General features: G+C 42.5%; 1 protein-coding gene across 2 annotated transcripts in view; it reads left to right on the forward strand.

Moving 5' to 3' along the window:
* grm8b (glutamate receptor, metabotropic 8b) overlaps positions 1-27,256 on the forward strand; it is a 185,674-nt gene that overhangs the window by 56,046 nt on the left and 102,372 nt on the right. For both annotated transcript variants that reach the window (XM_071405520.1, XM_071405519.1), the window contains exon 3: positions 24,688-24,904. In XM_071405520.1, coding sequence (XP_071261621.1) covers positions 24,688-24,904 — 217 coding nt within the window. The remainder of the gene's footprint in view (positions 1-24,687; positions 24,905-27,256) is intronic.

Here is a 27,256-nt window from a genome sequence, read left to right on the forward strand (position 1 = left end):
ACGCTTGCCTCGGCTTGAGGTATGACTCCATAGTTCTGGGACGTGTTTCTGCTGAAGCCCTCTCTGCACTTGCTTCGCTATGTTGAGGGTGTATACCTGAATGTCTGATCAGTCCACTTGTTGAACCGCCTGCATTTTATCCGCTGCTTGCAGATTTTACACTCAGCATCGGTGGCATCCCAGCTAGCAATGAGGAATCGGCCCAGAAGGGCCAGAACTGATTGAATCAGCCCGGAATTGGGTGTCGGACTCGGCCCAGTCAAAATGAATGACTGCCCAGAATCGGCCCAATGCCGTCTACTGGAATTCAGACGACTTTGCAGGCATCTTACCAGAATCCCCCCAGAAGCGGCCCGATGCAATTTTAAGTAAATGTATACGAAATTACCTGATTTAGTAATTTTAAATATGACTATTATACATTTTATACCCATCCACAATTGTTTTTATATACACTGCTCAAAAAAATAAAGGGAACACTTAAACAACACAATGTAACTCCAAGTCAATCACACTTATATGAAATCAAACTGTCCACTTAGGAAGCAACACTGATTGACAATAAATTTCACATGCTGTTGTGCAAATGGAATAGACAAAAGGTGGAAATTATAGGCAATTAGCAAGACACCCCCAAAAAAGGAGTGATTCTGCAGGTGGTGACCACAGACAACTTCTCAGTTCCTATGCTTCCTGGCTGATGTTTTGGTCACTTTTGAATGCTGGCGGTGCTCTCACTCTAGTGGTAGCATGAGACGGAGTCTACAACCCACACAAGTGGCTCAGGTAGTGCAGTTCATCCAGGATGGCACATCAATGCGAGCTGTGGCAAAAAGGTTTGCTGTGTCTGTCAGCGTAGTGTCCAGAGCATGGAGGCGCTACCAGGAGACAGGCCAGTGCATCAGGAGACGTGGAGGAGGCCGTAGGAGGGCAACAACCCAGCAGCAGGACCGCTATCTCCGCCTTTGTGCAAGGAGGTGCACTGCCAGAGCCCTGCAAAATGACCTCCAGCAGGCCACAAATGTGCATGTGTCAGCATATGGTCTCACAAGGGGTCTGAGGATCTCATCTCAGTACCTAATGGCAGTCAGGCTACCTCTGGCGAGCACACCCCACACCATGACTGACCCAGCGCCAAACCGGTCATGCTGGAGGATGTTGCAGGCAGCAGAACGTTCTCCACGGCGTCGCCAGACTCTGTCACGTCTGTCACATGTGCTCATATGCTCAGTGTGAACCTGCTTTCATCTGTGAAGAGCACAGGGTGCCAGTGGCGAATTTGCCAATCTTGGTGTTCTCTGGCAAATGCCAAACATCCTGCACGGTGCTGGGCTGTAAGCACAACCCCCACCTGTGGACGTCGGGCCCTCATACCACTGTCATGACGTTGCCTGCGTGGGTATAGCAAACCCCATCCCCCTCTCCCTGCCTCCACTCCTTCAACCCATGCTGTGATCACAGAGAGATGTCGTAAATTCCTGAGAATCTCCCCACCACAAACAGTATTAATACAGAGGGTAAACTTTCAGGACAAAGGAATTCTCTTCCACCTCACAGAACTTGGGGTACGAACATATTTCATATTCCTGCAAAAGCATGAAAGATCGGTGGACAGTCCAGCTATGAACCGGTCCATTTGTCACCACGTGGGAAACTCACGTGAGACTGTGGGACCACATTACCATACCGCTGTTTATATAATAACCTCAGATATGAGGTTTACATCTGTGTGTTGTATAAAATGAATGAGTGAGTATGATACTGTTTGTATAATTGTGTAATATGATTTTGAACTGTTTAATTAAGGAAAATACAACTCCCGGTTGTATTTGAACTAAATCCAAGGACCGCCCCTGAGCCAGTTGGGTCAGAGACCATGGGACCACCCCTCTCTGCTATCTGAATAAAAGCCAACTCTTAAGAAATTACCATAAGACCATGTTTCTCTCAATCACGAGAGGACAAAGGTTCAGACCATGTTTCTCTCAATCACGAGAGGACAAAGGTTCAGACCATGTTATCCTCCAAGGAGGAGAACGAAGGTTGAGTAGAATTACTTTCTATACCACGTGGTTAAAACTCTTATACCAATAATAACAGGTTTTGATATTGATTACTAGTCTGCAGCTAGGAATTCTGTATCATTGAACGCGAAGAAAGACAACCGCCGAAACATCCATTCTCTAACGAATGACGCTCTGAACAATCCACAACCGAGACAGAACTTCACTCCAACCAAAACGAACTTCTCTCCAACGACCAAGGCGACACACACACTGGACGTAACTATATATATATTGATTGCAATTGTTCCCGAATGAGTGAGCGTTCATGTGTAAGGATTAGCATGTCAATTGTTATAGTTATGGACTCTGTAGTGAATTCTTAGTCGAACGCAACTTTCCCTTTGTCTAACAGCCGCCATGCCGGTTTAGCCCACTAGGGCATATTCCTTCCACCATTTCATGTAACTATTTTAAGTTTGTTTGTTTATGCATTTCTGTGAATTAATTAGTTAGTAATAAATAAATGATTTAAGACAATTGATGTATGGATGACTCATAGTGAAGACTGGGTTCGTGCAGATCAGCGATTTACGACGTTTGGAATGAGACTGACGTAAGGTAGAGTAAATGAATCATTAATGAGAGGACTATTGATCAGATATTAAAATATCTGAAAGGTTATATTGGGAAATTATAACCTCGTAATCGAATAACTTTCCCTGGTGCCCTCGAATTCATAGTTAATTAATTTCGTTATTACTCAAGTGATCGCGTAATCCCTAATTATAGGAATCTATGATAAAAACTAGTAAGTCTTCAATTTAACGATAGCAAAGACACGACACCACCCTCATGGAGTCTGTTTCTGACCGTTTGAGCAGACACATGCACATTTGTGGCCTGCTGGAGGTCATTTTGCAGGGCTCTGGCAGTGCACCTCCTTGCACAAAGGCGGAGGTAGCGGTCCTGCTGCTGGGTTTTTGCCCCCATACGGCCTCCTCCACATCTCCTGATGTACTGGCCTGTCTCCTGGTAGCGCCTCCATGCTCTGGACACTACGCTGACAGACACAGCAAACCTTTTTGCCACAGCTCGCATTGATGTGCCATCCTGGATGAGCTGCACTACCTGAGCCACTTGTGTGGGTTGTAGACTCCGTCTCATGCTACCACTAGAGTGAGAGCACCGCCAGCATTCAAAAGTGACCAAAACATCAGCCAGGAAGCATAGGAACTGAGAAGTTGTCTGTGGTCACCACCTGCAGAATCACTCCTTTTTTGGGGGTGTCTTGCTAATTGCCTATAATTTCCACCTTTTGTCTATTCCATTTGCACAACAGCATGTGAAATTTATTGTCAATCAGTGTTGCTTCCTAAGTGGACAGTTTGATTTCACAGAAGTGTGATTGACTTGGAGTTACATTGTGTTGTTTAAGTGTTCCCTTTATTTTTTTGAGCAGTGTAGTTGTATTTAATCATACATTTTTAGCCCCCTTTTCGTCATATCCAATTGTCTTGTCCCATCGCTGCAACTCACGTACGGCCTCAGGAGAGGTGAAGGTCGAGAGCCATGCGTCCTCCAAAACACAACCCCGCCAAGCCACACTGCTTCTTGACACAATGCATGCTTAACCCGGAAGGAAGCCAGCCGCACCAATGTGTCGGAGGAAACGCTGTACATCTGGTGACCATGTCAGCGTGCATGCGCCTGGTCTGCTACAGGAGTCGCTACAGCGCGATGGGAGAAGGACATCCCAGTCCAAACCCTCCCCTTACTCGGACGACGCTGGGCCAATTATGCGTCGCCTCATGGGTCTCCCGGTTGCGGCCGGCATGGGTATCGAACCAGCATCTGTAGCAACGCAGTTTCTTAGACAGCTGCGCCACTCTGGAGGGCCCATCCAAAGGTTTTAATGTTTATCAATTGCCTTGCACAATGTATCAAAATGCTAAAATACTACTTCATCAGGACTTTTAAAGTATTTCATTTAAATGTTAATTGAAAAATGTATCACAGAAACAATGAGAAAATATGGAAAAATTGATAAATAGTGAAATGTTTTAAATAAAGCAGCCCTTGTAATCATCTGCCAGAGAGTAACCACAATTGGCCGAGCCACAAATAATACATTTGGGCCAGATAACACACCGGAATCGCCCCAATCCCCAAGTAATACATTTAGGCCAGATAACTGACACCGGAATCGGCCCGAGCTCAATCACCCCATTCTAGCCATAAGTAATACATGACCTTGGCCGAGTTTGACTCCCAGCCAAGTGCCCCGATTCTCAGTCAGAATCTACCCAGATCCACTGTGCTAGCTGGGATTGATTTTGATTAAGCTTTACCACACAAATTACCTTTTGGGAACAAATTAAAAGCAGGTAGGCATACCGGTAGCTAAAAAATTGGAACTCATTTTATTACCATATTAACTGCATTTCAATATCAGGTGTAGAGTTTTAGCATAAACAATGCGTGCTTTTTGAATTTATGGTGACTTTGTGTCAGTAAATATGGTAGGCTACAACAATGCGCGCACACACACTGAGCATTGACTATTGATCATGCAGATAGCAGAGCAGAGAAGGCCAGAGAAGACAGATTTAGACATTGCATATAATTTAACAGTTCCATTTCAAGTCACACTGTTCATATAAATAATTTATTATAATTTACCCGTTTCTCGCAGTTATTTATCCTGGGAAAAGGGAGTGTTTTTTTTGGGAGGGGGGGTCCCGGTTAATCTTGGTAAGCCGGTTCCTGACATTCAACCCTAGAGTATGAACTTTGGTTAAAAAAAACTAGTTTGAAAGGAACAGAGAACCTTTGTGAATTCATGAAGAAAATTATGTAGAGGATAAACAAAAAAAGTCAGACTGAGATCTTAGCTGCCATCCAGGCCATGAGTATAGGATAGATATTATTGATGCCCTTATTAATTCCAGTTGAATGTGCTGTGAAATGACCCTTAGAGGAAGTAACCACTGAACAGAACAGCCAATGTCCCTCTGTGTGCTCGTGTCATCGCCAATCATACTGTATGTTCAGTGACAAAGTGTACTGTAGCGTTAAAGCTTACCCTGATTACATCACTAATATTTGCATTTCACCTGCACATGCATGACTTGTTTTCTCAGTCACAGAGTGTGAAACATGATGACAGAATGCCAGCTGGGTTGCTATACTGTGCAGGGGCATGCACCACCTGCGAGCTAAAAATATTCAATGAAGTTGGCCTATCAGCAGACAACACTGACATCACTTTTTGCGTCAGCGAACACTGCCACTACTCCTGGGTGTTATTTAGTATGTTGGAAACGAGTTGCCGGTTAAGGATAATTTTTCCCAAAGTGACGTTGATTGTTATGACTGCCTCATGTTGTTTATGCTTTTGGCCGAGTACTATAAAGACACAACAACTTAGGGTTCATTGTCCCCCTCAATGAAATTGGGGAGGGGACTGCGGGTCTGTCTGCATCTGTTTGTTTATACGTTAGTCACACGGTATTTCAGACTGCACTGGGACCATTTTGACGAAACTTGGATGAATGATGCGTCTTGCCATTAGAGATTTGACATTTACAAAATTACACTGATTGGCCCAAGGCGATCACCCAAGACGATCTCAATTGGCCCGGGGGGGGTGGGGGGGGGGGGTGGGGGCTGCATCATTCGTGGGGGACGACATGTTTACTGTTGCCTTGTTTACATTTACATTACATTTGAGTCATTTAGCAGATGCTCTTATCCAGTGCAACTTACAGTAGTGAGTGCATACATTTTCATATTTTTCATACTGGCAGGGTTCAATTAGCAGAAGCTCGGTATTTGAATCCAGCCTTGCGTAGGAGGTTTTTTCAGAAGGTCTTGTAAAGCCCTGAGGTAGGCAGGTGAGGTTTATGCTTGGGAGAGATTCAGATTCCCCGGCAGCCCTGAAAACAGCTGGATGAATCTGACTGCTATTCACTGCGTTATAGGTGTTCACTGTATCAGTGAAGTGGTAAATCAAAGTTGTAATGGGGATGGACAGTTTCAATAGATAACATTGTTAAATGTGATGGCAATACGGTTGTGGAACTAATTCCCTGACAATAAAGATTATATGTAGGCCAAAACCTAGGAAGAAACCTAGAGAGGAACCAGGCTTTGAGGGGTGGCCAGTCCTCTTCTGGCTGTGCCGGGTGGAGATTATAACAGAACATGGCCAAGATGTTCAAATGTTCATAAATGAGCAGCATGGTCAAATAATAATAATCACAGTAGTTGTCGAGGGTGCAGCAAGTCAGCACCTCAGGTGTAAATGTCAGTTGGCTTTTCATAGCCGATCATTAAGAGTATCTCTACCGCTCCTGCTGTCTCTAGAGAGTTGAAAACAGCAGGTCTGGGACAGGTAGCACGTCCGGTGAACAGGTCAGGGTTCCATAGCCGCAGGCAGAACAGTTGAAACTGGAGCAGCAGCACGGCCAGGTGGACTGGGGACAGCAAGGAGTCATCATGCCAGGTAGTCCTGAGGCATGGTCCTAGGGCTCAGGTCCTCCGAGAGAGAGAAAGAAAGAGAGAAATATATCAATGGATATCAAAGATAAAGACCTCATATTAGGGCATTTTGGGAGTTGACATTAAAAAACAGCCTCTTTGGGGCAATACTGTACATACAGACTAACTGAAAGAGGACAGAAATGTCTCCAGCTGTGCCCAGCAAGTGGGTTACTGCATTTGTTTTAGATGCAGTTATGTAGGACGTCCTGGATAAATGCAGTGTAAATAAAGAAACAGAATCAAAAGGTTTATTACACAATGTGGGTCCTGTCCCCTAATCTTTTGAATGGGCTTGACGATTATGTCATCAAATTCATGAAGAAACTCAGTCAACTTTGTGCAGATGCTTTATATTACTTTCTTTTTTGCGCAGAGGACCATTGCACTACGTTTTGCCCGTTGAATGCCATTACAAAAGCCTACAAAAGTTCCAAAACTACAAGGATAATTCCTGGAAAACGATGCATCGCGTTCATAATGTATTGTCCTGGAACACTCAAGCACTGACTGAAAAACTATCGAATTTTGGGGGTTGGACCATGGTTGTAAAGTAACATTCACCAATCAATAAAAAAAAATGTTGGGCTCCTCAAGACTTTTGCCATTGATGAACTGGTTTACCTTAGAGAGAGAGAGACGCAGTGGGGGAAACTGTGGGTTGGCGGAGAGAGAAAGAACACAAGAGCCAATTTGTCACTAATAGTCATTAATAGTCACAAATTACAACAACATGCAACACTTTCTTTGCCCCTGCCAAGCCGTTGCAGAGAAAAATGATCTGTCACTGTGTCCAATTCAGAACACAGACTACTGTAATTAACCATTGATTTACAGTGGGGTCCAAAATGATTGACACCCTTGATAAAGATGAGCAGAAATGACTGTATAAAATACATATTTCAAATACGGAGCTGTATTTTACACTCAAAAAGTATGTATCTCAAAAAGGTACCGGTCAAAATGTTTTCAATTATTTTCAATACCTCACCTTGCGAGAACACATTGGGAGGCATCTTAGACCATTCCTCCAAACAGAATCCTTCCAGATCCTTGATATCCTTAATCTGCACTTGTGGACTGTCCTCTTCAATTCAAACCACATGTATTTAATATGTTTCATGTCCGGAGACTAAAAATGGCCATTACAAAATGTTGATTTTGTAGCCAATTAACCATTTCTTTGTGGATTTTGATGTGTGCTTGTGGCTATTGTCAAATAAAATAAAATTACTTTTTATTGGTCCCAATCACGTGTTTAGCAGATGTGTAGCGAAATGCTTGTGTTCCTTGCTCCAACAGTGCAATAATATCTAACTGTCACGTATACTCCCTCTCCGGCCTCTAGATCATCAGGCTGCTGATTATCCCGCACACCTGTCACCATCGTCTCGCGCACCTGCGCCTCATGACACTCACCTGGACTTCATCACCTCCTTGATTATCTTCTCTATATCTGTCACTCCCCTTGGTTCTTTCCTCAGGTGTTATTGATTCAGTTTTCATGTCGGTGTGTTGTTTGTGTTTTGTGTTCATTGTTTCTTTTATTTATTAAAACACTCACTCCCTGAACTTGCTTCCTGATTCTCAGCGCACTTGTTACACTAACAATACACAACAATACATACAAATCTAAAAGTAAAAGAATGGAATTAAGAAATATAGAAATACTAGGACGAGCAATGTCGGAGTCCAGAGTATAAATATATATACACTGTGTATATGGGATGTATAGACATTACGAACCGTATGTGGATAGAATATGCAGGATAGAATAGTACAGTATATGTACAAGGGACCAACACTTTACATGTTACGTTTATATTTTTGTTCAGTGTATAATAATATGCCATTTAGCAGATGCTTTTATCCAAGGCGAGTTAGTCATGTGTGCATACATTTTACGTATCGGTGGCCCCAGGATGTATCCAATCAGAACTTACTGCTGACTACAGCTCATTCAGATGACAGACAGCATGTTGACATCCAAACCATAATGACAATCTGTGTACTTGTTCTGAGAAAGGCATCCATTGAGGGAATACCACTGTTGCAATCGGCCATTTCATAGAACCCTATCTGTCTCCCTCTCTCCCTCTCTCTCTCTTTCTCTCTCTGTCTCTCTATGGCTGGGGTTTCTTGCTGTTTACAGTATGCTGTAACATGCCTTACTTATGTATTGTCTATTTTCTGCTAGCCTCTAATCCACTGTGTTCGGGAGTTCATCTCTTGACTTGGCGTGAATCGCTTGTGTTTGTTTACCAGGCTTTTAGGCTGGCTACTGACTGAGCAGACCTAGCTCATTTATGATGGTGACTCCAGTATGGCCACCCAGGTGGAAGTTTGGAAGTACCTGTTCTGAATAAACAAGCCAGACGCGCACTATGCCCACCTGGCTCTGCTGCAAAACCAATGGGGTGGTAACACCACACTGTTCCCTGGACTTGGACAAGGGTTTCAAAATCACCTGGCAGGTGCTCAGAAGAGAGCAATGACAGAGTATTAGGGAACCCATTTCACTTTCAGTGTTTCCAACAACAGCACAATAATGGAATGCGTTCAAATATAAGACAAAGGTGAGCTCAAGCTAGACAAAAATACAGCAAGTGGTACCGATGCACCAAGTCTGGAACCAACAGGACCCTGAACAGCATCTACCCCAACCAAAAGACTGCTAAATAGTTAGTGAAATAGTTCATATTTGCATTGACCCTTTTTGCGCTAACTCTTTTGCAGTGTGCCCAATAGTACCCGATTGTCATACTTGAGGAAAAGTAAAGATACCTTAATAGAAAATGACTCAAGTAAAAGTGCAAGTCACCCAATAAAATATTACTTGAGTAAAAGTATTTGGTTTTAAATATACTTCAGTATCAAAAGTAAAGGTATAAATCATTTCAAATTCCTTATATTAAGCAAACCAGATTTTCATGTATTTTTTATTTATGGATAGCCAGGGGCACACTCCAACACTCAGACATAATTTATAAAGGAAGCATTTGTGTTTAGTAAGTCCGCCAGATCAGAGGCAGTAAGGATGACCGGGGATGTTCTCTTGATAAGTGCAGGAATTGGACCATTTTCCTGTCCTGCTAAGCATTCAAAATGTACTTTTAGGTGTCAGGGAAAATATATGGAGGAAAAAGTACATTATTTTCTTTAGGAATGTAGTGGAGTAAAAGTAAAAGTTGTCAAAATTATAAATAGTAGGGTAAAATACAGATACCACAAAAAAACTACTCAAGTAGTACATTAAAAGTACTTTTTCTTAAGTACTTTAGACCACTGCTGTTTTGACTCGTCACATACGCTGTTGCTAATATTTATTATCTATCCTGTTGCCTAGTGACTTTATCCCTACCTCTATGTACATATCTACTTCAATTACCACGTACTCCTACACATCGACTCAGTATTTGAACGCATTCCATTATTGTGCTGTTGTTGGAAACACTGAAAGTGAAATGGGTTCTGAATGGGTTCCCTAATACTCTGTCATTGCTCTCTTCTGAGCACCTGCCAGGCGATTTTGAAACCCTTGTCCAAGTCCAGGGAACAGTGTGGTGTTACCACCCCATTGGTTTTGCAGCAGAGCCAGGTGGGCATAGTGCGCGTCTGGCTTGTTTATTCAGAACAGGTACTTCCAAACTTCCACCTGGGTGGCCATACTGGAGTCACCATCATAAATGAGCTAGGTCTGCTCAGTCAGTAGTACCATCGTTACTCATTGTGTTTATTCCTTGTGTTATTATTTTTCTATTATTTATCTTTTTTATCTCTGGAAAAGGCCTGTAAGTCAGCATTTCACTGTTAGTCTGCACCTGTTGTTTACAAAGCATGTGACAAATAACATTTGATTTGATTTGATGAGGCTTATGTTATGCCCATGTTTAATGTTGTTTATTTAACCTGTAGGAAAAAGGAAGCTGTTGGTTCTACTTGAAAAGGCTATGTTACAGATGTAGGATCTTAATCTGATCGTCATGTTGCAGGAGAACCTTCCTTTAATGCAGGACATTTAAAGGTCATGAACAGTCAAAATCATGTTTTTCATTAAATTGGATGATATTTGAAGGGAACCAGATCAAAGTATGATGACCATAGTATGAGAAATGACTGTTGCTTCCCCTCCCACATGTCAAACACTTCGATTCATGATTAAGGGGACAAGGTGACATCCCCTTAACTCTCATTTTAATACACCAATGGTAACATGATATTCTCTTACCTAATTTAAATAAGTACCGCCTCGTATCCAACATCGGAGAAGGCGTGTTGGCAGAGGGGCGAGGATTATATACTCTATTGGTGCCCAAAAATTTGGTAAACTTTCCAAATGTCAACAAAACAAAATACGCTAGACAATGTGGGATCTTTTTGTGAATTATGAATTATGCGAGAAATGTCAGGGGAAATGCTTTTATGCGCAAATGTTGATATAATAACCATCATGCGATGACATGTTGCTTTGTCCTCCCACTACGACTCATTGGGAAAGTGTGCAGTTTATTAGGCTACAGATGACATAGTGAACATAAAAATACCTTTTGCGGTAAAATTCCCATGTACTGAATAAAAAATACATTTGAAATGGGTTTCCATCGTATTTTAAACTCTACTGATGGTTTTCTCACGAAAACATGTGTGTTATGTAGCGAATGTGCCCATTCTGGTATTGGCAGGTGCGCTCTAGGCAAAAGGAAGCAGATACAGATACAGTAACTTATTTCATCACGCACAGCCTTTTATCTGCAATTTGATGGAAACACATCTCTGGTGGGAAAATGAGCATGTTTTTAAAAAAAAATTATTCACATAAAAATCTGTCGCAAATTGGATGGAAATGTAGCTATTGATGCACTTTCAATATTATTTGAGTTGCTTTGTTTATCACCAAATTTGCTTGAGATGATTTTACTGCAACACTGCTCACTGCATCCATGTTACTTGGCATAGTATTTCAAAGAGCTGTCAGTCAAGGTGAGCTCATGAATATAAGCTCCCCGCCCACTCAGCCTGTCTTTTCAAACTTCCTGGTAGTTAGCCATGTAAAAAATAGTACTTTTCAGAATCACTGTTCAGGACCTTTAAAACGTGTTGTGTATTTGCATTTTAAAAAGGCTTCTGAAGTTTGTAATTTCCACTCTGAAATTTCAGGCTCCATTTTCCCTTAAGAAAAATGTATCAACCCTTCAAAAATGTCCATTAATTAGAATCCACATAATAATTCACATTTCCTGTTGCTGCAGGATTATTTTCCTGCGATAGCAAACAGGCTTAAATTAAGATCCTACATCTGTATGACATTCGGTTCTTCTCTACCTTTACTAAAGCATTCCTGAACACAATTGAAAGACATCATTGGAGAAAATATATTCAGTACTTATCCCTGTCCTGTAAAAAGCCCTTATTTCTGTCTGTGCCAGACATACAGTGGCTTGCGAAAGTATTCACCCCCCTTGGCATTTTTCCTATTTTGTTGCCTTACAACCTGGAATTAAAATATATTTTTTTGGGGGGTTGTATAATTTGATTTACACAACATGCCTACCACTTTGAAGATGCAACATAGTTTTTATTGTGAAACAAACAAGAAATATGACAAAAAACGGAAAACTTGAGCGTGCATTACTAGTCACCACCCCAAAGTCAATATTTTGTAGAGCCACCTTTTGAAGCAATTACAGCTGCAAGTCTCTTAGGGTATGTCTCTGTAAGCTTGGCACATCTAGCCACTGGGATTTTTGCCCATTCTTCAAGGCAAAACTGCTCTAGCTCCTTCAAGTTGGATGGGTTCCGCTTGTGTACAGCAATCTTTAAGTCATACCACAGATTCTCAATTGGATTGAGGTCTGGGCTTTGACTAGGCCATTCAAATACATTTAAATGTTCCCCCTTAAACCACTCGAGTGTTGCTTTAGCAGTATGCTTAGGGTCATTGTCCTGCTGGAAGGTGAACCTCCGTCCCAGTCTCAAATCTCATTGAAGACTGAAACAGGTTTCCGTCAAGAATTTCCCTGTATTTAGCCCCATCCATAATTTCTTCAATTCTGACCAGTTTCCCAGTCCCTGTCAATGAAAAACATCCCCACAGCATGATGCTGCCACCACCATGCTTCACTGTGGGGATGGTGTTCTTGGGGTGATGGGATGGTGTTCTCGGGGTGATGAGAGGTGTTGAGTTTGCGCCAGACATAGACTTTTCCTTGATCAATTTTAATCTCATCTAACCAGAGTACCTTCTTCCATATGTTTGGGGAGTCTCCCACATGCCTTGTGGCAAACACAAAATGTGTTTGCTTATTTTTTTCTTTAAGCAATGGCTTTTTTTCTGGCCACTTTTCCATAAAGCCCAGCTCTGTGGAGTGTACGGCTTAAAGTGGTCCTATGGACAGATACTCCAATCTCCGCTGTGGAGCTTTTCAGCTACTTCAGGGTTATCTTTGGTCTCTTTGTTGCCTCTCTGATTAATGCCCTCCTTGCCTGGTCCATTCGTTTTTGTGGGTGGCCCTCTCTTGGCAGGTTTGTTGTGGTGCCACATTCTTTCCATTTTTTATAATGGATTTGATGGTGCTCCATGGGATGTTCAAAGTTTCAGATATATTTTTTTATAACCCATCCCTGATCTGTCCTTCTCCACAACTTTGTCCCTGACCTGTTTGGAGAGCTCCTTGGTCTTCATGGTGCCGCTTGCTTGGTAGTGCCCATTGCTTAGTGGTGTTGCAGACTCTGGGGCCTTTCAGAACAGGTGTATCAGATAATGTAACACTTAGATTGCACACAGGTGGACTTTATTTAACTAATGATGTGACTTCTGAAGGTAATTGGTTTCACCAAATCTTATTTAAGGACTTCATAGCAGAGGGGGTGAAAACATATGCACGCACCACTTTTCAATTTTTTATTTAAAGTTATTTTTTTCATTACACTTCACCACCAATTTGGACTATTTTGTGTATGTCCATTACATGAAATCCAAATGAAAATCCATTTAAATTACAGGTTGTAATGCAACAAAATAGGAATAACGCCAAGGGAGTGAATACTTTTTCAAGGCATTGTGATCTGAAAGTGATTTGAATGTTTTAACCAAATACAAATTAGAAACATTTCCTGTCTATGTATTGCTACTTATCTGTTCATTCAGTGCTGTGAAGAAAGTCTTATACCATAGTTAGTGTTATCAAGGGGGCTCTGATTTGAAAACTGTCTTTGATTTTACATGATCTGCATCAGAGTGCGAATTATACTGTAACATTGGGGGGTGGGGGGGCGGATGTTGTATGGGCCTAATTGTAAAAACATGTAATTTAACAGTAAAAATGTATGACTTTCTGATGTGGCATGAACACAACCTGTCATGATGCTGATTGTTAAACAAATCACTTAAAAAAGTAGGCTACCTACACACGTTTGTCATCTCCAAAATAATTCCAGCATCCAAACAGTGCACTATGCACCCGCCATTTGATGAATGGAAAGATCTGTTACAAAACATCAAAAAACTGTAATGACATTTGGTGATTGTCATTAGATGCTTCTTGCTGACAAATTTACATTTTTTGGAAAACGTAAAGTTGGGACACCTGAAAAGTGGCTGAAATATGGAAAGTGCAGCCACATGGAAATACATGGTTTAAACCATGACAGAGAGGTGGGGGTGTTTGTTTAATTTGGAATAAGCTATTATTTTCATATTTAGCAATGTAGCAGTTAAAAAATAGCATTTTAACAAATAGGAGAATAGTGAAATTAGCATTATTTAGTGCCCCCCCAATAGATTGACTTTTGTTGCGTTTAATGGGGCTCATCTCTCATTCACGGGGTTGAGCCCCTCCCCCACCGGCCATAATTTGCTCTCTTGTCCGATAAGTAGTTTAAAGAATATACACTGAGTGTACAAAACATTACGAACACCTTCCTAATAAGCATTCCACAGGGATCCTGCAGTCATGTTGACTGCAATGTTTCCCACAGTTGTGTCAAGTTGGCTAGATGTCCTTTGGGTGATGGACCATTCTTGATACACACGGGAAACTGTTGAACATGAAAAATCCAGCAGCATTGCAGTTCTTAACACACTCAAACTGGTGCGCCTGGGGCCTAATACCATTCCCCGTTCAAAGGCACTTTTTTCCAGCCTATTCACCCTCTGAATGGCACACATACACAATCCATGTCTCAATTGTCTCAAGGCTTAAAAATCGTTCTCTAACCTGTCTCCTCCCTTTCATCTACACTGATGGAAGTGGATTTAACAAGTGACATCAAAAAGGGATAATAGCTTTCACCTGGATTCACCTGGTCAGTCTGTCATGAAAAGAGCATCTATTCCTAATATTTTGTACACTCAGTGTAGGTTAGAGTGCATATATTTCTTCATTAGAAAATTAAGTGGAGTTTCTTACAGGAGGCAATCCTGGTTTTTAAGTTGTTTAGTCTATATGCATCTGAAATAATGTCAACATCAGATATTTGAGTTGGAATAAAGCAGAAAAACAGAGAAAAAACAGAGTAGTGGAATTCCGGAGGATAGAACCAGTTCACATTGGGGACAGCTTACCTTGATAATACAGTTGAAGTCGGAAGTTTACATACACCTTAGCCAAATACATTTAAACTCCGTTTTATACAATTCCTGACATTTAATCCTAGTAAAAATTCGCTGTCTTAGGTCAGGTAGGATCATCACTTTATTTTAAGATGTGAAATGTCAGAATAAATAGTAGAGAGAATTATTTATTTCAGCTTTTATTTCTTTCATCACATTCCCAGTGGGTCAGAAGTTTACTAACTCTCAATTGGTATTTGGTAGCATTGCCTTTAAATTGTTTAACTTGGGTCAAACGTTTCGGGTAGCCTTCCACAAGCTTCCCACAATAAGTTGGGTGAATTTTGGCCCATTCCTCCTGTCAATAACTGAATCAGGTTTGTAGGCCTCCTTGCTTGCACACGCTTTTTCAGTTCTGCCCACAAATTTTCTATAGGATTGAGGTCAGGGCTTTGTGATGGCCACTCCAATATCTTGACTTTGTTGTCCTTAAGCCATTTTGCCACAACTTTGGAAGTATGCTTGGGGTCATTGTCCATTTGGAAGACCCATTTGCGACCAAGCTTTAAACTTCCTGACTGATGTCTTGAGATGTTGTTTCAATATATCCACATAATTGTCCATCCTCATGATGCCATCTATTTTGTGAAGCACACCAGTTCCTCCTGCAGCAAAGCACCCCCACAACATGATGCTGCCACCCCCGTGATTCACGGTTGGGATGGTGTTCTTCGGCTTGCAAGCATCCCCCTTTTTCCTCCAAACATAACGATGGTCATTATTGCAATACAATTCTATTTTTGTTTCATCAGATCAGAGGACATTTCTCCAAAAAGTACAATCTTTGTCCCCATGTGCAGTTGCAAACCGTAGTCTGGCTTTTTTATGGCGGTTTTGGAGCAGTGGCTTCTTACTTGCTGAGTGGCCGTTCAGGTTAGGTCAATATAGGACAAAGTTTACTGTGTAAATAGATACTTTTGTACCTGTTTCCTCCAGCATCTTCACAAGGTCCTTTGCTGTTGTTCTGGGATTGATTTGCACTTTTCGCACCAAAGTACGTTCATCTCTAGGAGACAGAACGCATCTCCTTCCTGAGCGGTTTGATGGCTCCGCGGTCCCATGGTGTTTATACCCGCGTACTATTGTTTGTACAGATGAACGTGGTACCTTCAGGCGTTTGGAAACGATGATTTCTTTTGATTTTCCCATGTTGTCAAGCAAAGAGGCACTGAGTTTGAAGATAGACCTTGAAATACATCCACAGGTACATTCCAATTGACTCAAATTATGTCAATTAGCCTATCCGCTTCTAAAGCCTTGACATAATTTTCTGGAATTTTCCAAGCTGTTTAATTCAGACCCTTTACTCAGTACTTGATGCACTTTTGGCAGCGACTACAGCCTTGAGTTTTCTTGGGGATGACGCTACAAGCTTGGTACACCTGTATTTGGTGAGTTTCTCCCATTTTTCTCTGCAGATCCTCTCAAGCTCTGTCAGGTTGGATGGGGAGCGTCACTGCACTGCTATTTTCAGGTCTCTCCAGAGATGTTCGATCGGGTTCATATCCGGGCACTGGCTGGGCCACTCAAGGACATTCAGAGACTTGTACCGAAGCCACTCCAGCATTGTCTTGGCTGTGTGCTTAGGGTCGTTGTCCTGTTGGAAGGTGAATCTTTGTCCCAGTCTGAGGTCCTGAGCGCTCTGGAGTAGGTTTTCATCACGGATCTCAGTACTTTGTTCTGTTCATCTTTCCCTCGATCCTGACTAGTCTCCCAGTCTCTGGCGCTGAAAAACATCCCCACAGAATGATGTTGCCACTACCATGCTTCACCGTAGGGATGGTGCCAGGTTTCCTCCAGGCGTGATGCTTGGCATTCAGGCCAAAGAGTTCAATCTTTGTTTCATCAGACCAGGGAATCTTGTTTCTCATGGTCTGAGAGTCCTTTAGGTACCTTTTGGCAAACTCAAAGCGAGCTGTCATGTGCCTTTTATTGAGCAGTGGCTTCCTTCTGGGCACTCTACCATGAAGGCCTGCTTGGTGGAGGGCTGCAGAGATGGTTGTCCTTCTGAAAGGTTCTCCTATCTCCACAGAGGAACTCTGGAGCTCTGTCAGAGTGACCATCGGGTTCTTGGTCACCTCCGTGACCAAGGCCCTTCTCCCCTGATTGGTCAGTTTGGCCAGGCGGCCATCTCTAGGAAGAGTGTTGGTGGTTCCAAACGTCTTCCATTTAAGACGATGGAGGCCACTGTGTCCTTGGGGACGTTCAATGCTGCAGAAAGTTTTTGGTACCCTTCCCCAAATCTGTGCCTCAAAACAATCTTGTCTCGGAGCTCTACGGACAATTGCTTCGACCTCATGGCTTGGTTTTTGCTCTGACATGTACTGTCAACTGTGGGACCTTATATAGGCAGGTGTGTGCTTTTAAGTTGTAGAAACATCTCAAGGATGATCAATGGAAACAGGATGCGCCTGAGCTCAATTTCGAGTCTCATAGAAAAGTGTCTGATTACTTGTGTAAAAAAATGTATTATACATTTGCAAAATTTTCTTAAACCTGTTTTCACTTTGTCATTATGGGGTATTGTGTCTAGATTGATGAGGAAAATGTTTTATTTAATCCATTTTAGATTAAGGCATTAACATAACAAAATGTTGAAAAAGTCAATGGGTCTGAATACTTTCCGAATGCACTGTACATAGTAAAACATTTAGAAAAAGGACAATTGTTTTAAAGTGTCTGTCCTTCTATCTGAGAGATATAAGAAATATCTACTTTTCATAGAGGAGTCATATTAGTGTTAGCCCAAACTGTTCGGTAGCTACAGACAGACGTTGGCAGATCGGCAGTACTGACTTAAGACGAGTCCGTGACACTTGTGTGGGTCATAGTGCAAAACAGAGAACACCATCGTGTTTGTGTGTAGGCCAAAGTCTTCGGACAATACAGACGTTGTTGTGAGAAGACCGATTATCTCGTTGTCTGACAAACACCGCTGTAGCTCTGCCACCTTTCACCGCAGATGCGGAAACCCAACATTGGCAGATGCAATGGATTGAGACGCAGCCCATGCAAGAAATATGTCTAGCTTGAACAGACCGATTTTTGTAGGTAATTTTGTATTATGCTAATTCAATTTTCACGGGGTGCGGACATCGACTCTGGGGTCTTGCCCAATGTACAGGTAACTGACAAAGGGCGTTGAGCCACCACAAGCCACCAGAACAGCTTCACTGTGCCTTGGCATAGACTCTACAAGTGTCTGTAAATCTATTGGAGGGATGCGACACCATTCTTCCAAGAGAAATTCCATAATTTGGTGTTTTGTAGAAGGTGGTGGAAAATGCTGTCTCAGGCGCCGCTCCAGAATCTCCCATAAGTGTTCAATTGGGTTGAGATCTGGTGACTGAGACACACACACCCTTTAAACCCCCTGTGCTCCTTTGAGACCCCTCTTTCAAAGTCACTGAGATATTTTCTTCTAGCCATGGTAGCCAAACTAGTGGGTAACGGGCATTTTTATAATTGTGTAACAGTATAACTTTAGTCCATCCCCTCGCTCCCGACCCGGGCGTGAACCAGGGACCCTCTGCACACATCAACAACAGTCACCCACGAAGCATTGTTACCCATCGCTCCACAAAAGCCACGGCCCTTGCAGAGCAAGGGGAACCACTACTTCAAGGTTTCAGAGCAAGTGACCGACTGAAAGGCTGCTAGCGCGCACCACCGCTACCTAGCTAGCCATTTCACATCGGTTACACTTGATGGGATGTTAATTGCTTAATTAGCTCAGGAACCACACCTGTGTGGAAGCACCTGCTTTCAATATACTTTGTATCCCTCATTTACTCAAGTGTTTCCTTTATTTTGGCAGTTGCCTGTAGTTTATGGCTTCCAATATTCTGTAGGCACTTTGTGCTTCCCATGTTTCCTTTAAATGTACCTCCGTTAAATTATGTGAAAACATATTTTCAGTGTTGTTCACAGCATTTGGGTTGTGGTGCAGAATAAGTTGTGTGCATAAGCACATAACAAATAAGTGCCCTTAAAAAATTTCGTAAGCAGTGAGCATAGAAATGCATTAAAAACATAACAACGAAGAGGAACGGTGACCTTACAGTGCAGTCAAGCTGTCATATTATGGAAGTCAGATTGGTCCCAGGATGCCACTGTCAACTACTGTAGGAGGGCAGGAATGATGAAGTCACATCAGATAATGTCACCTATGGATGTTCCTGTGGCCAGCATCTTTTTGGGCGGAGAGACCTTGTCAGAAAAGCTCCCAAAACCCTTGAACAGTGATAGTGGAGAAAACGAGAGAGAGAAGGAGATAGAGGCAGAAAGGGACGGAGGTTGACGTTTATTGTCATGAATCTTGCCTTGGAGGCAGCACTGAGCAATTTCGGCTAGATGGGCCATCTGCAAAGTCCAAATTGGCTATATCGTCAAAATTCATGAAAACAGAAATGAGCTTTAGGTCTTAATTTAAGGTTATGGTTAAGCATTAGCGTAGTGCTTAAAATCAGATTTTATGACTCTGTGGCTGTGTCAGCTAGTGAACACTCTGCAGGGCTGCCTCCAGTACATGAGCCATCCCAATAAATTCCAACCTGCAAGAGGGACGTAGCCATGGAGACTACATGGAGAGCTAAATTCAGGGGGGAAAACACATAGAGAGACGAGACCTGGCTGTCCTGTCATGTCGAATTAGCTTTTCTCCCTCAATCTTTCTCGCAATCAATTATCATCCCTGGTCAGAGAAGAGCCACTATCAATATGGAAATGAATGGTGCGGATGGTGGGGATTTTGTCTGTGTGTTTGTTTGTGGGTGCCTGCATGAGTGTGTGTGTGTGAAAGAAAAATAATGGTTATAAATATGTCGATACGCACACACACACATCTGTCTCTGTTTACACCATTTATTGCGACACTTGGCCTGCTGTTTGCTAGATTGTTTTAAATAAAGGTCGGTGTTGAGGTTAATGACTATTGTCAGGCCACCATATATCAGGCCACTACTGTCCCTCTAGGTGTGACAGCTCCATTAGCTGCTCAAGTGGCCCACCGTGGAAGGAGCCACATGCCGATATCTCACAGCATACTGTTGTGTGGATGGGATAAGGACTTACATTTCTGACATACAGATGACATAAGGTCTGTTATAGTATATCATAACAGTTCATGACCACACGCATTTTGTTTGTGTAAAACTGAGAACTGTTACAGCAGATGTGTATGATGGAGGAATTCTCTCCCTCCGATGCCTCTCTAAATACTTCATGAGTCTCACCACTTTCTGTGGGCTACGGTAGGTGGGAGTACATCTGGTGAGCCCTCAAGTCACATTTCAAAATCTCTCTCTCTCTCACCCTATAATGGAGACATGTGGATGTCCACAGTAGCAGTGGAGAATTAGAGCATGATTTATCACTGGTGCTCTTAGCAGCACTGTAAAGACACGCCACAGATTTTTTATTTATTTTACCATTATTTTACCAGGTAAGTTGACTGAGAACACATTCTCATTTGCAGCAACAACCTGGGGAATAGTTACAGGGGAGAGGAGGGGGATGAATGAGCCAATTGTAAACTGGGGATTATTAGGTGACCGTGATGGTTGAGGGCCAGATTGGGAATTTAGCCAGGACACCGGGGTTAACACCCCTACTCTTACGATAAGTGCCATGGGATCTTTAATGACCTCAGAGAGTCAGGACACCCGTTTAACATCCCATCCGAAAGACGGCACCCTACACAGAGCAGTGTCCCCAATCACTGCCCTGGGGCATTGGGATCTTTGTTTAGACCAGAGGAAAGAGTGCCTCCTACTGGCCCTCCAACACCACTTCCAGCAGCACCTGGTCTCCCATCCAGGGACTGACCAGGACCAACCCTGCTTAGCTTCAGAAGCAAGCCAGCAGTGGTATGCAGGGTGGTATGCTGCTGGCAAGTGGGAATAAAGATGAAGATTCAGCCCAGTGTCAAGTGTTTCAGCCTTCTGCTCTACAGAGTCAATCACGCAGGGCCGGATTACTGAACGGGCACGTTTGGGTTGGGGGCCCCCTTGATAGCATATGAAAACGGCATAAGAAATGGAAAAATTTGTGGAATTGCAGGAAATAAGCTTTAAAACTGACAAATTTTCTCTCATCCTCTGAGCAAAATGTGAGGATAGCATGAGATGAGCTATAAATCAACAACTTTTTATTTCTGCCGCATGGCAAAATGTGTTGAAATGCAGGAAGTTAGCTGTTTTCTTAAAAAGAAAGGTGGGCCCCCTGGAGGTAGGTGCCCCGAAGCCCCAAATGCATTAGTCTGGCTCTGCAATCACGGCCATATTAAACTCAGCGCACACTGACCCAGAACCACCCTGGTCTTCACAGTCTCACAACATCACCCCTGGAAGTACTCTAGTCATGTTTGCATTTTGTAATACCTAGAGGTCTGGGACTCGTGATAATATACTAGGAACACTACAATATGATGGTGATGAGGATGATGATGATAATAAGGATGATGAGGATGATGATAATGATGCTGATGAGGATGATGATGGTGAGGATGATGAGGATGGTGGGGATGATGAGGATGATAATGGTAAGGATGATGATAATCAAAAGGAAGGCTTAATGTGTTGTTGGGTTTTGAGATGAAGATATCAAGATATGCTGATCTACAATATCCCTGAATTAGACGCCAACAACTCTCCATAGGCTACCAGCGGAATGGACGTTTCTTTCATTTCAGCTTTGAGAATGTGGTTCGTATAATGTAAGAGGATAAAGTCTTCTGCATGTGATTGTAATTTCCCAAGTGACATCATTATGACTCTCACATGATGACCAGACCGAACACATCGCATACATGTTATTCAATCATTGCACCCACACTGCTTGCGCTCATCAGCGTGTGTCTGCGTGGCCAGGCGCTAAAATAGAAATTGGTTCTATTTATGACGCTCAACGCGCTGCAAGTCCGGCCTTTCCCATCTCCTCATTAGTTTTTAGAAGCATATACCCACATGCTATCTCCTTGGTGGTTTTTGGGAGCATATACCCACATGCTATCTCCTTGGTGGTTTTTGGGAGCATATACCCACATGCTATCTCCTTGGTGGTTTTTGGGAGCATATACCCACATGCTATCTCCTTGGTGGTTTTTGGGAGCATATACCCACATGCTATCTCCTTGGTGGTTTTTGGGAGCATATACCCACATGCTATCTCCTTGGTGGTTTTTGGGAGCATATACCCACATGCTATCTCCTCGGTGGTTTTTGGGAGCATATACCCACATGCTATCTCCTTGGTGGTTTTTGGGAGCATATACCCACGTGGGTGATTGAAAGATGAACTGAGGTCCACACTCCAGTCGGTTGTGGTAATGCACCTAAAGTTGGTTGCCAACCATCATATAAAGTCCAGAATAAGAAGAAGCCTGAAGGAAGGAGGAGAGATGACTAAAAACGAATTTGGTTTACCGTTTTATCTGTGGATTAGTTGTCGGAGTAGAGGACCTTGTGCATTTCAGGTAAAATAACAACCCAATGTTTATATCCCGGACAAATGAGCTAGCAACAGCAAGATAGCTAGCTAAATTGGCATAAATGTTTAATGCTTTTCAACCTGTGCCCAAATTAATATAATTGGTTCTGAGTTTGTTTTGATATTTCAACCTGCGTGTCCTGATCGCGTCTGGTGCGGGTGGACAAAATCAACGTGTGCACATTGACGCACGTGGACGCATGCACGTGTTTGGTCTGGTCAGCATGTCAGAGCCACCTAAAGGTACAGACAACTAAGCATCAACATTCCCAAACCTACACAAAAAATTGTAAAAGCAATGTACTTTGATTGGTTAAAGCAATCAATCATATCTTTCTATATGTCAGTGTACCTCTGTTGATCTTTGTTAATTTAGGAAGATGTATTGACATTATTGTAATGTGAACTATTCTTGTAACTATTGTGTTTGTAAATATACTGAACAAAAATAACACTGTCTGTATTAAAGCCCTTTTGTGGGGAAAAACTCATTCTGGTTGGCTGGGCCTGGCTTCGTCATGTCAAATCCACAGATTAGGGCCTCATGAATTGATTTAAATTGACTGATTTCCTTATATGAACTGTAACTCAGTTATATGGTTGACATTGTTGCATTTTACATTTCTATTTTTGTTCAGTACAGTTCAGCATCTGAGGTCATTGCACCGTAGTGAACATTATCTCAACCTGTTTTGGTTTCTTTATTTGTTTTCCTTTATTGTAGTTACCTTTTGCATTATTCATGCCATTCAGTCGCTAAACTTTATGGAAGTTTGCAGTGAATTATGATAATATCTTGTGTGTGTGTGTGTGTGTGTGTGTGTGTGTGTGTGTGTGTGTGTGTGTGTGTGAGAGAGAGAGTAAATCTCCATGTTAGGAAAGATGAGATCTATATCCAGAGGTCAATATGATTTATCTCACTATAACACAATTCAGAGGTTGCAAAAATGCTTTACCCTGAGGTGACCCCTATAAATGGAAATGGAAAACATAAGGGCAGAGCTTGTTCTCTGAAGCCACAGTCCATTGATTGACTTTAGGGTGTATAAACTTCATCTCCATGCTCCCGCTTTTTAAATGATGTTCTAATGGAAAAATAAAGACAACCACAAGCAGACTCTTTGGCCCCTGGAAAAATTAAGTTGTTCACATAGTGACCAAAGGCAATAAAAATTGTCTTTGTTTCAACCCAGATCCTAATCACTTAATGGCAGAAATTAATTAATGGTGATAATTAATCACTTGTTGCCTCTGGTACTCACTTAGCTCTTGTTATCTTATGGCTCTGAAATCCCAGCGTGTGGGAAAAAATCGAACAAAATGGATCAAGTCAATCCCAATGTTCAAGGGTTAACCTGGGACTGACAGAACGTTGGCATATCACAGGTGATTGCAATTATGTCAAACCCACCAGATGCATTTGTATTTACAGCCGGTTTAATTTGTAGTTGTCTGTGAATGAGCTGAGATAGGCACAAGCTGCCAGCCAGTGAGTGGCATTTGTATTGCTGGCAGGCCTTTGCCTGTCTTTCCTTCTTCCATTCCCCCTCTCTTTGAATGCCAATGAGACAAGCCTGTAGGGCCTGCCCGCACACCCTGGCCTTTGACTGAAGTGAAATCAATCAGGCCTTCAATCGCTCTCTAAAGGACCATTATCCAACCTTCTCTCCTTGTCTAACAGGCTATGCCTATCTGTCTGTGTGTTTTCTGTCTGTGTGTTGTCTGTCTGTCTAATACCTTACAGTTCCCTCTCTCTTTTCCATTTACACTGTATCCAGTTGAAAAGAAACAAAGCAAGGACATTGTGGAATTCTGGTTCTGAAGTTATTTTGGGATAAAAGACGCCTAAACATGAAGAAATAAAGTTTCAGGTCAGGTGGTTCCGAAAGGTTCTGACAAAGTCACATTGATATGTCCTGTCGTTAATATCCCTATGTGTAACATATAGTAGACGTCTGGGGAGTATATTCCGTTGTGGAATTCAACATTTACTTGTTTGGCATTAAACACTTGGCTTACACTAGGGTTTCCTTGTCTCCATAGATCCCTCAGATCAGCTATGCATCCACGGCACCCGAGCTGAGTGACAACACACGCTACGACTTCTTCTCCCGTGTGGTGCCACCGGACTCCTACCAAGCTCAGGCCATGCTGGACATCGTCACGGCGATGGGCTGGAACTATGTGTCGACCCTGGCCTCGGAGGGGAATTACGGAGAAAGTGGCGTGGAGGCTTTTGTCCAGATCTCCAGAGAGTCTGGTAGGTGGGATGGGGCTCTTTTTACTGGCACAACATGGCTACTCACAGGCTTTTACTGAAACGCTGATGAATATATATAAATTTTTTCAGCTAGATATAGCTGATAATTGTGGTCTGTTTTTGTGACGCCATGCTGAAGGATAAACAAATGCAATTGAATCCAAAAGTCTCTTTCCCTGCTAATATACAGCAACATTCTTATTCTACTAAGAACTACTGCTTGATCTGGGATGTATGAGAAAAATCTCAAATGTACTGAGAAACTTGAATTGTGCTGAAAGGAAGATGTGTTCCCTTGTTTGGGAGATGTGTACTGTTGGTCAGCGTTTTACGCTCTGCCTGCATGCATTGCCCCAATGTTTGACTCAAACACTGTCTTGCCTAGTTTGGCAGAGTGCACCTCAGCATTTGCTGTCTCAACAGCAGGGGATACCTTGAAGGTTCACATGTCAAGTCGCTGAATGTCAAAATAGACTACCAGGGGACAGTCTAAGACAAAAAAACACAGAGAGCATCTCTGATTTCTCTTTTAGTCTTGCTTGTTCTTTGCTTGGAGAGACTGCTAAGGCATTAGGGTATGGCCTCTCCCATTCACCAATACAAATGTATTTACAGCTAGCAATTATTAAAACTTGGTTACATTACGCACCAGAATAATTGATTGCTCCACAATTGTATTGATGCATCAGAGGGTATGGGAAGGGGGTGTAACATTTCAAAGTGGTCTGTGAACATTTGTATTGTGTTGATAAATGAATATAGAGATAGGTAATGTCATTGATTCTCCGTATAATCACCAGTAAGTTCACAGATGTATTTTTCAAGGGGCTGTTTCATAATCAAACTCAGTTCTCTCCAAGCCCTCTGATTAAAGTATTATGGCAGCTTTCGTCAGGGTGGACAAAAGGCCGCACATTAATTATATTGTAATTGCTGAATATAAATTCATCAGCTGTAACATGTATGTGTGAGATTAACAGAGTGTGTGTGCATTAGCCCGGGCCTATTATAAATGAGCTGTATCTCTGGCTAGCATGGGAGCAGGGGAGCAGGGGAGCACCAACCTAATCCTTGAGGGCTGGTTCAGCTCTCCGTGGCACTTAATGGATCAATTAGAGTCATCGATTGGCTTGAGAGTCCACCCACCTGTTTTCTTGGGTCAGAATCAGATGCTGAGTTCACAGATACTGAGTGCAGAGTAATGTTACACCAGTGGTTCTCAAACCTCTCCTCGGGGACCCCAGATATTTTAAGATTTTGTTGTAGCCCTGAACTACCTGATTCACTAGTTGACAAGTTGAATCAGGTGCGTTAGCTCTAGAATAAATAAAATACATGGAACGATTGGACAACCACTGTGTTATACAGCGCAGGCAGAAATGTAATAAGTAGAATGGACATACCACTCTGTAGTACATAGTGCAGGGTGGAATGCTGACTTTAAGGTAGCGGTTGGCATCCTCTGGTCTCACATCAGGCTGCCTGTCCTGTGTTTCTACTCTCCCCCTGAACATTCAGGAGAGTCCAGAGCAGAAAGGAAGAGTGGAAAACGAGCGGTGCTCGTTCCATACAGAACCCTCTACAGAGGGTTCTACTTGGAACCCAAAGGGGTTCTATCTGGAACCAAAAAGGGTTCTCCTATGGGGACAGCCAAATAACCCCTTTGGAACCCTTTTTTCTAAGATTGTATCTCCTGTGTTTTGTTAGCCCTGAAATAGGTTTAAGGGATTTTCCTGTATGAGAGTCTCCCTTTGGGTCTGTCAACAGTTCCAGACTTCCAGCTGCAGCCCTAGAGCAGGCTTGGGTTAATCCCAAATAAATACAGGGTTTAACAGGCATCCAATTAACAACTAAACCAGCACCATATTACAGAAAAACATCAATACCAGCTTTACAATGACACCTATAGCTCTTGCACCAATAGAAGTAAGCATAGCAATCTCATTTCACTCCTGGCTAAGCACCCAAAAATAATTGATGATAATATGCTGTGGGCTAATTCACCATTAATAGACATGCTGCTAACTTCCTACATTCAATTACATGTGATACCCATCTTTTTCTCTTAGGCGGTAAAATGTTGAGCGAGCCTACAAAACTGTAAATAATTCCAAGTGAATTGTGAGCCCGAATAAACAAGTGATGATGTGCATCTATTTATCAAAGCACGTTAGCTTGATTGGCATGCACTAAGTGCAGTGACCCAGTCCATCACAGCAACCCCCTGCACACCATCACTGTAATGCCTGCTCAGCCAGGTTTCCTTGCCAAAGCAATGTAATCTCTATGTAAATGGTGTAAGCAAGCAACAGTAATCATGAGAAATGGCTGCAATATTTCCTTTAAAGGTGT

The sequence above is a fragment of the Salvelinus alpinus genome, chromosome 6, assembly GCF_045679555.1.
Source record: "Salvelinus alpinus chromosome 6, SLU_Salpinus.1, whole genome shotgun sequence".
NCBI classification, from domain to species: Eukaryota; Metazoa; Chordata; class Actinopteri; order Salmoniformes; family Salmonidae; genus Salvelinus; species Salvelinus alpinus.